An 11,664-nucleotide genomic window follows, 5' to 3' on the forward strand; every position below is an offset into this window, starting at 1 on the left:
GTTCTGTCCCTTTGTCTTTTATTATCTTCCTTCCGTTCGTGTTCTTGTCGCATGTGCTTCCGGACGCATAACTCCAGTGTGCTCCATCACAAACTTTGCCATGCGAGCAAACCACTCGTGAATCCCCGGGTGGAAAAGTGCGACACCCCCGCCGTCGCCCGCCAACATGGACTTCAGGAAACATACCACCTCCGCAGAGACGGCGCAGCGGGGTAAAAGGGACTCGATGCAGCGCTCCATCATTTCATCGTCTGTCACAGTAGAAGGAACAACAGACCGTACAAACAATTCAATGAAGCCCATAATAATTTTAGATTTTGCCTCATCCACTGCCGGTACCTCACCCACGCCATCTGCTGTGGCGGTGCGAAGGGCAGAATGCATGTCCCCTTCCAACTGGCCAGCTATTTCACCCTGTTTCGTGGAAGCCATACTGTTGTTGCCAGGGGTAGCACCCAACGTACTATTGAGCAGAAACTCCACGGTCGTTCCAGCACGTACTCCTTTTTTATTGGTGGACGGTGCGGTTTTTGCCGTCAAGAGTACCAAGGCCTCACTCAGCTGCTGCGACAAGGCGGTTTCCACAGAAACTTCTGCTTCTCCTCCTCCTACTCCAATTCCACTTCCACCTGATCCAATCCCTGCTCCCGATGACGTCATGACTGGGAATGATAATAAATTTTGCATCAACTGCAGTGTTTTCGCAGCTTCGGAAAACAATATCTGTACCTCCTCCAGTGGTAGCTCAAACATAACGCATCGTGTTCCATTCCACGTGTGGGCAATTAGTGCGGAGCCACTAAGAGTTTTTGCCTCCATCATGCTCACGGTGGATTTCGTTGTTGAGCGATGTGATTTTTTACTTTGACTCTGCGAGTTCTTTTCGTTGATCGGAGAATGTTGTGTGGCGTTTGGATCGTGAACAGGTGATACAAAGAGCACAAATGTCATCATTGCCGGCGCATGGGTAGCTCTTGTTGGTAGGGTGCATGCAAAGCCTCCTGCAGCACGTGCGTAACTTTCCCCACCTCTTGGGAGAGGTCCATTGGCGTTACTACTGAGATTTCTGTTCACATCACGCATAAAGGACTGGCAGATCACTGTGTTCACCTTTGGTATACCTAGATTCATGAGGGTTGTGGTTGAAAGCAAAGACGGTGGCCTATCCATGACAATAGGTGGAAGGAGAGACATTGTTCCTCCTGCCGCATCCATTCCTGCAAAAGAAGAGTACCGTGTACGACCACCCTCTCCAAGACGCCCCTGTCCTTGTCCTTGCTGTTGTTGTTGTTGTTGTTGTTGCTGCTGTTGTTGTTGTTGTTGTTGTTTAATTTGTGTCTCTCGTGTGACGTCGTCATACCAAAGATAATACCCGCTGAGAGGGGCTGTCCGCAACTGCAGGTACGCGCGAATAAGTTGCAAAGCCGTTTCGAGGTCCAATAACTCCCGCGGTGGAAACACGTACTGCAACGATCTCTCCATATGCAGGGAAGCAAATGCAGCGACAAGGATAGGCAGTGTGACGGTGTTCTTTAGGGCAGCTTCCTCTCTATCCTCACGGGAACGAGAAGGGGGACGTCGTGGCTCCTGTGAAAAGACCGGCGTCACGGCCCTTCCAAAACCCACACCGCTGCCACTCATATCCTTTTCCGAGACGTTTCCTAAACTGCGCTGCGTGGATCGAATGACGGCAGTGATATTCTCCGGGACAACCAACTCTGTCCCAATATGAATGACCTCCTCGCCGTACAGGGAGAAGATACTCATACCACTAAATACATGGAACCTCATATCTTCCACAAATTTCGCCAAAATCACGCATGTGGCAGCCATGATGTGAAACGCTCGGTCTGCACGTGACAGTAGCGCAGCCAAGTTCAATAACGCCAGGCGCAAAATGTTGTAATCGTGTGTGCCACACGCCACCACTCCCCTTATAACATCTATCAAAAGTCGTACGGGCTGCTGCCGCGGTAAATCCAGCAAAAGCAACACATCCTCCTCATTGAGTTCCTCGGAGTATATGGCGTCTCTCACATGATCCACGGAATTTTGCTGCTCGTTTAGCAAATGCGGCTTAAGAAGACACAAAACACGTGCAAGTATAAATTGACTTTCGATCAGTGGCGTGGGATGGGCGGAGGTGTCGTATCGCGGTGTAAGTACCGAGATGGCATGCTGTAAGACCCCCTCTGCAAGTTCCAGCTTTCCTATACGCATGTATTCTTCCGCCAACAGGTTTACTGCACGGTGAAGGAAGACTGCCTCCACATTCCACGCCACAAAGAATCGCCGAGGTAAAGAATTCTCCGGAAAAGGTGAGAGTTGTTTTCTCTCTAGAAGAGACCCAGTTCCAAGAAGCAACCCATACGTCTCGCAATATTCCTGCAGTGCTTTCACGGCAAATTCAAACATTTCCACAGACGAGGTCGAAAAAGAAGAAGGAGAAGAGGATGTTTCCCCTTGTTCGTTTTCTTCGTTATGTAACAAACGCTTCAAGGATCCCGCTGCCAAAGATATCCAGGCATGAAACATGTCAATACGGTTGTCGGAACTTAATGAATGAGATGCCTTCTGCAAAACACACAGCGTCTCAATGGCATCTGTTAGGGATCCCGTTCTGGCGTTAATGGCGGAGCTGTAGAGAGAAAAGACCCGGCCACTAAATGGATCACCACACTGCTCACACAAGGCAATCGCATCACGTATCACTTGCTGCGCCGCCATGTATTCACGAATCCGCACATGGTTAACTACCATAAGTTCATACACATCACACCAAAAGATGTGTGTTGCAACAGTCCAGAGGTACGACGGGGCGCTGGTAGCTGTGGGAGCAGTGTTATTGCTTTCAACATGCGCATTGAAGTTCGTCACCAGCGCTCGTAAAGTCGCCAGCGCCTTCGAAGGTTCCCCTCGCGCAGTATAAATTCTGGCAAGGAAAAGCATGGATGTAAGGCGCACGTACGTCTCTTCCAGTTCATGACCTCGTTTTATTTGAACGTCTCCTTGCACAGGTGAGGTGATTCTCTCTCGTACTGGACTCTTCCTGCGCGGAGTATCCCCCGTGGATGTATGCCCCTTTTCCTGTTGCCGGGCAATCAACAATTGTAGTATTTGTTCCGCGGCATTTAACGCCTCAATACATGCTGAGTCACTGAAACCATGCAAAGAGATCCGTTGAAGGCTCCGTGAACGAGCCGAACGTCGTTCGCCCATGAAAGACGTTTGTTGCATCGCGAAAACGCACCACACATACGCGGACTCCTTCGAGCCAAGAGTCACCAGAAAGTCCGCGATAGCAAGTTCCACACGCTGCGATAGAAATGGACCATAGCATGCAGCAACTGCTTCCTGTAGTAGGCTGCCTCCACCACTTCCAGAAGTAACATTCGATAGCAGAGATGGCGTGGATGTCATGGGATTCGAGGTCACTGCATTAGCGACCCCAACACCGAGACACTGCGTCAAAAAGGTTTGGATGCAGGCCACATTGTCGCTCGTCAATGGGAGCTCCGCATCATTATACAGACCCTCCTGGGATTGATATTGTTGCTGTTGTTGTTGTTGTTGTTGTTGTTGCTCTGCCTGAGGCTCCGCATGTCGACTAGGGGAGTTCGACCCTCCATCCCCACGCTTTGTGTTTTTTCCAATTTTGCTCGTCTCAACACCCTCAATCAATGCCCGTACACGGAGTGCCGTGCCATCCAATGCCCCACGTGGAATTCGAACCCCTTGACATACATCTCGCAGTATTTTCATGGAGGCCCTGTAACTTCCAAACTTGGATGCCGCCATCGCCTGCACAAGTCGTGCCTCAGCGGTGAAGGCAACATGCCGCATATGTATCCGCGCAAAGTACTCGGTCAATGACGCAACCATTGCCGCATAAAAGTAAAACTTGAATCGCAGCAGTTCCCACGCAAGGAAGAGCATGTGATGTGCCAACTGCGGAATCAACGTAGGCATGGTATCCCCAAGCCGCGGGAGAACAACGAGGTCCTCTAGCATAAAACCCCCAAAATCGCGCAAATACTGCGGAAAATTACTCGTTGTGCCTTGTTCAAGAAACCGCTCAAGAATCCGAGCAGCCAGCAAGTAACAATTCACAGCTTTCCCTTGCTGCTCACGGTATATATACATGGCGAGCGATGTAATCGAAATGACGGCCAGTAATAAACGGGGAAGCCCAATCTTTGGAATTTGTAGCTGTGCCCACGTCTCAGGAGGACGCTTCAAACTATCTGGTATCTCCAACGCGGCGTCAACAGCCTCAATCCAACACCGTTCCGCCTCTAAACGCTGACGATGCAGCAGGTAAATCCGCCCCAATTCGTAAAGCTGCTCCGAAAGTGGTCCAAAAAGACGTCGCCGCTGCAAGTATGTCGTAGCAGCCCCAAAACGGGAAATCACTTCACGCGGCGGCGGGTGTCGTAAGTTCCCCCCGCGTCCTACCAGCTTTACACTGCTTGCCATTTCCAGACTCATCCTCGATGCGGACTCCGTTTCAACAAAAGACGTCTTCCCTATTGAGCCTTCCCTAACATTCCGCTTGGATGGCAATTGCGTTCGTGACAGACGCTGAGTGACACGCTGATACGCCTCTGTCGTTGTGTATTTCTCCCACGACAAACGGGCATTGCGTACAAGTTGTTTTTGTATCGGCTCATTTTGACGTAACATTTCGTATTCCTTAATAAGTTCATCTTCTTGCGAGATAACAATATTACGCCGCATGCTTAATGCAAATGGCAACAAGTCATCCGCAAAGAATCCACCGGTCAACTTGTGCACTTCCAGGCAAAGCTCAAGGGAAGCAAACTGACACGAAAATTGCGTGGACCGTAGGAGGAACATGAGTTGATCAATAATTTTCTCTGCCGGAATCGCCGAGCCAAATCGCAGTGCAATTAGCGCCGTGGCATCGGCACCGTCGATTCGTATAGGCTCCGGCACCACACCCTGACGTGTTTGAAGATTCTTTTTCATTTTTTTCTTCTTCGGCGACACCGCTAGCGCCTGCTTCTGCTCGTCTGTCTTTTCTTGCTCCATCATCTTGGCGATCCTCTTCTCCACATCTGTAACGTGCGGCCGCAGTGAAGACATTCCCGCCGAGACCTGATCCGCAAGAAAAGCCCTCATTTCCGTCAGCCACTGCAGGTGTACAACTCTGCGTCCCTTCTCTTCCGCAGTTTGGACCTCACGTGTGCGCCACTCAAGCCACCGTATCAGACGTGCGCGTTTCACATTGGCGAGGTGCACCAGACGGGCCTCTTCATACTGTCCGGCTGCGGTTGCGTACGAGTGCAGCGACGGCACCCGTCCCTGAAAATGCAACTGCTCCTCGAGCTCCACATTCCGCCCAACCTTCACAGCGGCTGGATGTAGAAAATCCACATCGCGGCGGTAGTCAACGAAGCCGTTCCACAGCAAGAAGAATACCTGCAGCAGCGCACGTGCAAGTGGAAGTATACGCGGCCCCCATTGTATCAACTTTTCATGGCTGATCGACAACTGCATCGCGTGACTGCCCTCTTTGCCTAAATCCGCGCAATCAAAGGATACTCTGGCAGTTTTAGGCGTCATTGGCAGGTCTTCTTCACTGGAGGCTTCCTGTTGGTTTTGTTTGGGAGACAATAACTCTTCATCTCTCAGCGTCGTATCCGGCGGCTCCTCACACACAAGCATGCGCAGGCCGTCAATGGCCTGCGAAACGGTTGCAAAGGCACGGGAAGGAAAACCACATCGATTAAAAAGCACCGCCGAGCGTACCGCATGTTGAATAAAACGTTCTTCATCTTCCTTTTCTTCGGCCTTCAGCTCCTCAGCCCGCGTTAAAGCCGCATCCTCACTCCGCCCCCTCGATTTCTGCCCGGGTCGCGCGTTCGTAACGGGAGTTGCCGTCTGATCACCTTCTTGAGCCGGTCGTTGCTGTCGCTGCTCCAACAACTTTTGGGCGATCACGGAAAGGTAAAAATGCAACTGCGCCTGATACGGTGCGTTAAATTGAAGAATGCGACCTCGCAGCCAACGAAACGCCTGCCGACGACGCACATACGCGAGACCCCGCGTAAGTTGCCGTAACATCTGCTGTTCCGAGAGGGTCCAATGCCGTTCATCGGTGTCGGCAAAATGATGGGCCTTTTTTTCCTCCGCTGTTGACGTTGTTGTTCCCGCTGCTCCTCCCTTTGCGGCGAGTCTACCCTTCTGCCGTTTTCCCTTAGGCAATGTTTCCTCCTCTACTGCCTTCTTCTTGAGTCGTGAGGGTGTCACCAACATGTAGCCCTCGTTCTCCAACCAGTCGTTCATGTGCTCCATCACAGATTGCTGATGCTCCTGTACACTCTGTTTCAGTTTCTGAATGACCTGTAGCGCATCCGTCGCCACACGACGCGCAGCCGCGATATCACCCAGACGGAGAAGATGCTCCACGACATAAACCGCAGCCCTTGCATAAAGCGGGTCATCGGCTGCCTGCTGCAGGCAGTCAAGGACGACAGACGGTGTCCTGTCGGTAAGTCCCCTCACCACGCTCAGTAGCCACAAGGGAACACCCACGAGATTCTCAGCCATCAACACCGATTGCACACGATCGGAGGTTTCATCTACCTTTGGACCAAACAAGTGCGTAAGAAACGCATTCACTCCTGGTACCGTAAAAAGAATCTCCCCCAGCAACTCCATAAATTCAATTGGGACACAATCGTCAAGAATCGTGTCGGGTACGGCGTAAGCACCCCCTGGAAACGCCGGGGCCGTCAAGTTGCCCGTTGTAGGTCTTGTAGCTGCCGCCACTCCACCGGAGACGTTGTTTGCCTTTTTTCCCGTTGCCCGAGGGACATTGGTGCTAGCCGGTGGAGGGGAGATTCTCTCGTCCACGCCACCTTGATCAGAGCGTAACACCTTCTGCACGGTCATCGCACCTCGGCGTACATTTTCTTGATAGCGAATTTGCCTTGGATTGGGATGATTGTAGATATTTCCCCACACGTGCATGAAGAGACGGAGAAGCAACTCATACCATCCTTGAATGGAAACAGGCATAACAGCCAAACCACCCTTGGCGCTATCGAAAGCGTCATGAACAGCAGACTCCACATCAGGACCCGCTGTGGCCATCTTCCGCACAGTTTTGAGAAGCGCATCAATTGTGCGGGCTGCCAATAGTTGTACATACGCATCACTCCAAACAGATGTGGGTTGTCGCATCAACGCCTCACACAACGTCGCAAGCGGGAGCAACAAAAGCGGATAGTAGTTTTCATCCGTAAGGGATGGAAGAAGTGAGTTAAAAAGTTCAAAGGCACACTGTAGCATTAAACCACTATCCTGTACACGACCCGCAAGATCCATGGCAAATTGGATCTGGTAAGCAATACGCATATGCCATAACTGTACTTTTTTAAGTTCATATCTCTGTTCAAATGGTACATCCAACATGACACTTTTTCCAATAAAAGACATGAGACCAGTTCTTTCAAAGTTTTGGTACGGAATGCGACTTGCCTCCACGGTGGATACCCACAAAAGTGCTGAGACAATTGTCTGAAGTTTCAGCTTCGATGACACCGCCAATACCTCCTCATTGGTGCGCAGTAAAAACGTGGATGCAGAAATATATCTGGATTCAGATGCGGTCTTATTTTTTGAAGTTTCCATCCCCATGTCTGGTTCCTCGCGCGTTTTGTCGTCCTTATCACTTTTCGCAAAGACTGAGTACAAAACATCCTTTGCACGCTCCGTCATCTGATTAAATCCCAATTTCCCACATGTAGACACGGCGTAGCACGAAATCATAAAGGCGGAATAGGCGCTCTCCCCTTGCTGCTTTGTATTCAAGCCAAGCGGCTGAGTTTGACCCCTATTGTCCGCATGACGATGCAAGAGATGAAATGCTTCTTCCAACATTTCACGTTGTGTTTTCATCTGCGGTTGGTGCGGCGCAAGGCACATGAGAATGAGAGCATGAAGAAGATCATCACCCTCGTCTCTTGCCCAGGCTAATAACCGCCCCTTCTCATCCTCACTTACACGCGAAATCTCTGGTTGCGACTGAAGGAAGGACTCAAGAACGTTCGCCTCCTTCACAGTCGGGGTTCCATACACCTTCGTGTTTGCCTGCCGTTCCATTACCAGCTTAACATTCGATTTGTGCTTCTCCAACGCAGCATAATGTTGACGAAGAATGGCCAGGGTCCAACGCATCTCTATCAGCCAGCGGGTCAACTCCGTTCGCATGTCACTTATCTCGTGGTGCAGACGAATTCTTTCTAGTTCCTCTTCGCTTTCATGCGACCCAACAAATGTCTCCTGCACGGGACTTCGTTTGGGTGCCAAATTTAACAGACTGTTACCTCCCTTGACGCCTCGTCTCCCCGTGTGTGTTTGTTTCGAGTGCAGTGCAAGGGAGCCAAGTGCCATTCGGATGGAGGCAATTGCCATGCGTGCTCGATTGCAGTTCCTGCGTATCGCATTCATGGAACAATCCAACGCATAAAATCGTTGATCGGTAACACCATCCCCCCTTTTGCCGTTAGACACCTTCGCCAACACCGCCCTTGGGCCAAAGATGACATTCCCCCTTCTGGTGGAGGCGCTGCCACCACGACTCTCACCACCACCACCACCTTGATTTCTGTCACTTTTATCCGCCGTATCCATCTGGTTGGTCGACATTTCCAACTCCAATTCTTGCAAATACGCCAAAACAAGATGGCCAATACCAACACCATCGGATACCCCGCTGCTCAACTTGGCCCCCAGGTAGGCACAAACAACTCTATGATAGATATCCGTCGCATCAAACCCCTCACCTTCCTCCGCCTCTTCTTCTTCTTCTTCTTCTTTTTTCTCCTTTCCTTCTTCCCCCTCCTCTCCGCCGCCATCCCGAAACATCATTTTGTTTGCCGCCACATTATAAGTAGGAGAAGGGGTGTTCAATGCATAATTAGAATGCAGTGAGGATGGTGCAAAGGCAAATGCATGTTGTTGAAGAAGACTAGCACACTCATTCATTAGCCCTTTATAAATGGCGGCAAAGCTACCAGAAAGCGCCGTAGATGTACCATGCAAGGGCGGTGATGGTAAGGATGGTGGCGACGCTGTGGTGGCCACAATATCCTTCTTGCTTTGTTGCAAAATGCTAATCGCACTGCTATTAGTGGACCCAGCACACAGTTCAATGAGTCTTTCCAACTCCTGCGCGACGGATGCAAGTTCTTTGAGACGTACTCTTTTCCCTAAACCCACTCGCCGCATTCGTTGTAGAAGGTGTAGGGAGACACACACCGTGTCCAGAAGATGCATCTGTAACATTTTCTTGGATGGCGGTACCATTTTTTTGTTATTTGTTGGTTTCGTAATATTTCTCTGTTTCACATCGTCCTCCTTCTCTCCGTAGCGTTGCAGCAGAGAAGAAATACTGCAATGACATAAACAATCGTATAATTTCGCATCATTTCCATTGTACAGTACACGATGCATAAGCAGTGTCAACAACAGGACCTCCTCATTCATCATGCCTTCGCTGTGAAGTGTTAATGTGGTGAGATTTTTTTCAGCATCCACTCCTGCCCCACCAAGTGTTGTCACATTGTAAGTTGAAATGCTGTATAACAGACGTTCAAGCGTTATGCTGGCAAGGAATATTTCATCTTCTGCAGCGGGAGTGCTCGATTGGACAACCACCTGGGTTCGGTTAGACCGCCGCAGTCCGCGATCGGTTTTCCGGCGGCTCGTCGTCTCGTTGGCTGCCGATGTCTGCTGCCGCTGCTCCTGTTGCTGCTTACACATCAACTCCAGCGCCGCAAAGTCCTCGGGAGATCCCTGCTGCACCACATCCGGATTCGCCTGCACGTAGGAGCAAATTGCAAAGCGTGCAAGAAACTCCAGCGCCTCAACTGCCCATATACGAAGTTGTTTAATCGACGACATGGTTGTCAGTGAGGCGTGGTGTGAAGAAATGAGAGGGCTACTAGTCACGTGGTCCCCAGCCCCTAGAGGCAACGTAGATCCTGTTGCCAATGACAGCAAAAACTGCACTAGCCTCCCCCACACTCGTCTTGCCACGATATCTTTGTTGAAAACCTCTTGTTTTTGCTGTTGCTTTTGCTTTGATTTTGATTGCTGTTTCCCCTGAACCTTGGATTTACCCTCATTCCCTTTTGAGGTTGATGCAGCGGCAGGTGTCGTAGGCGCTGGACGCTTTGGCAGCTCCACTTTGAGTAACACTTGCCATGCTCGATCAATCATCTCAAGACAATTGGATGGCATTTCCTCCATAATCAGTTCCTGCTCGGCCATTGCGCTTAATGTCGTTGTAGATCCCGAGTGTCCTTGCTTGGGCAATGACACATTCTCTGTCACCCCTATTGACGCGGTATTTGCGGTAGCACTGCCGCCTATCGTCGTGCTCTTCACGTACCATTTATATCGCATTACAGTCAAAAGGACATGATCCATGGCTTGCATCAATATTTCTTGACTGGCCTCTGGTGGTGGCACCGTATCAAGGAACTCAAGATGAATCAACTCCTGAACCTTCCGTGCCGCCCTCTGCGCAACGGAGAGCGCCTCACTATACATGGCCTGTTTCTCATAACAAGCGGCAATAAGGTCGTAGAGGCGAAGACGCCACGGCAGGTACCGCACGGTCGCCAATTTAAGCGTTGCAGATTCGCATATTTCCAAACAAAGCGCAATGTGACGAGTCACGTGCGAAGCGGCGTCACCCACACGCTCCCCCGCTTGTCGCAGCATGTGAAGACACATCTCATACACCGTGATACTGCCATTAAAGAGAATGTGATAGCTGTCATCTGCGTTCAGCCTCGCAATGCCAAGCAGGCATGAAGTCATGGCATCAATATAACTTGCCGCAAGCTTCATGGTTTCTAAATCCCCTCTCGGGAAACCATCACCCCCGGAGTATACACAGTAAAACTGACACGTGTATCGCATGATATCGTACTGCGCCAAAAGACGCCATGGGTAAAGAATTTCTTTGGGTTGCGCCGTAACCTTCTCTACCCCAAAACGCAACACTTGTGTATCGTCCGCATCCAGCAGTCCCATCTCATTGAATGCACCTCTAGTAGCGCTTGTTCGTGCCGCAAGCCACGCCGCCTCAACCTTCTCCGCAGCCCCACGCAACACCTGTTGGATGTCCTTTTCCAGCGGATCTAAGCAGACATCGATCACTTCCTCGTATAACCCACGCGCCAGCAGATATTGACCCGCCGCAAGAAACTCCTCGGTCATCACCACAACCACGTCAAGCTCTATTGAAGGATGAGTAGGGGGTGTAAGAGCTGACGTGCCCGTATGAAAATCGGCGGCTACATCCGCCATTGCAGTCTTCTGTGACGTGATGGCGGTGTTGGTCTGTGTAAAGGGAGCCGAGTCGGACATAAACGGGATATTTTTGGGGCGCAACACCCCGGCTGCACGCTTCTCCGTCTCCTTCCCCGTTCTCTGCCTTCGCTCAGCAATAATGGATGGTGATAAGGTGGCGGGGAGAGATGGGAGGGTCCCTGTACAACTCATCGCGGCGGCACCGCAACGCACGTCTGTGATAAGTTGCCGCAGTTTTCCACGTTGCCGTTGAATGTCAGCGGAATCCGCAGCGCTGAAGTGAAGGCTAACCAAACGTCGTAACTCCACTTT

General features: G+C 50.8%; 1 protein-coding gene across 1 annotated transcript, besides 4 other annotated features; it reads right to left on the reverse strand.

Moving 5' to 3' along the window:
* Positions 1-11,664: part of a sequence feature (heterozygous, Esmeraldo-like haplotype) that runs on past the window's edge.
* Tc00.1047053511555.110 (hypothetical protein, conserved) lies at positions 22-11,544 on the reverse strand (the record flags this gene model as incomplete). Its single annotated transcript, XM_808142.1, has 1 exon — positions 22-11,544. One exon carries the CDS (start codon positions 11,542-11,544, stop codon positions 22-24), a length of 11,523 nt encoding a protein of 3,840 aa, XP_813235.1.
* Positions 1,276-1,328: a microsatellite.
* Positions 3,550-3,582: a microsatellite.
* Positions 8,814-8,875: a sequence feature (CT-rich).

Source organism: Trypanosoma cruzi, genomic scaffold, assembly GCF_000209065.1.
Source record: "Trypanosoma cruzi strain CL Brener 1047053517137 genomic scaffold, whole genome shotgun sequence".
NCBI classification, from domain to species: Eukaryota; Euglenozoa; class Kinetoplastea; order Trypanosomatida; family Trypanosomatidae; genus Trypanosoma; species Trypanosoma cruzi.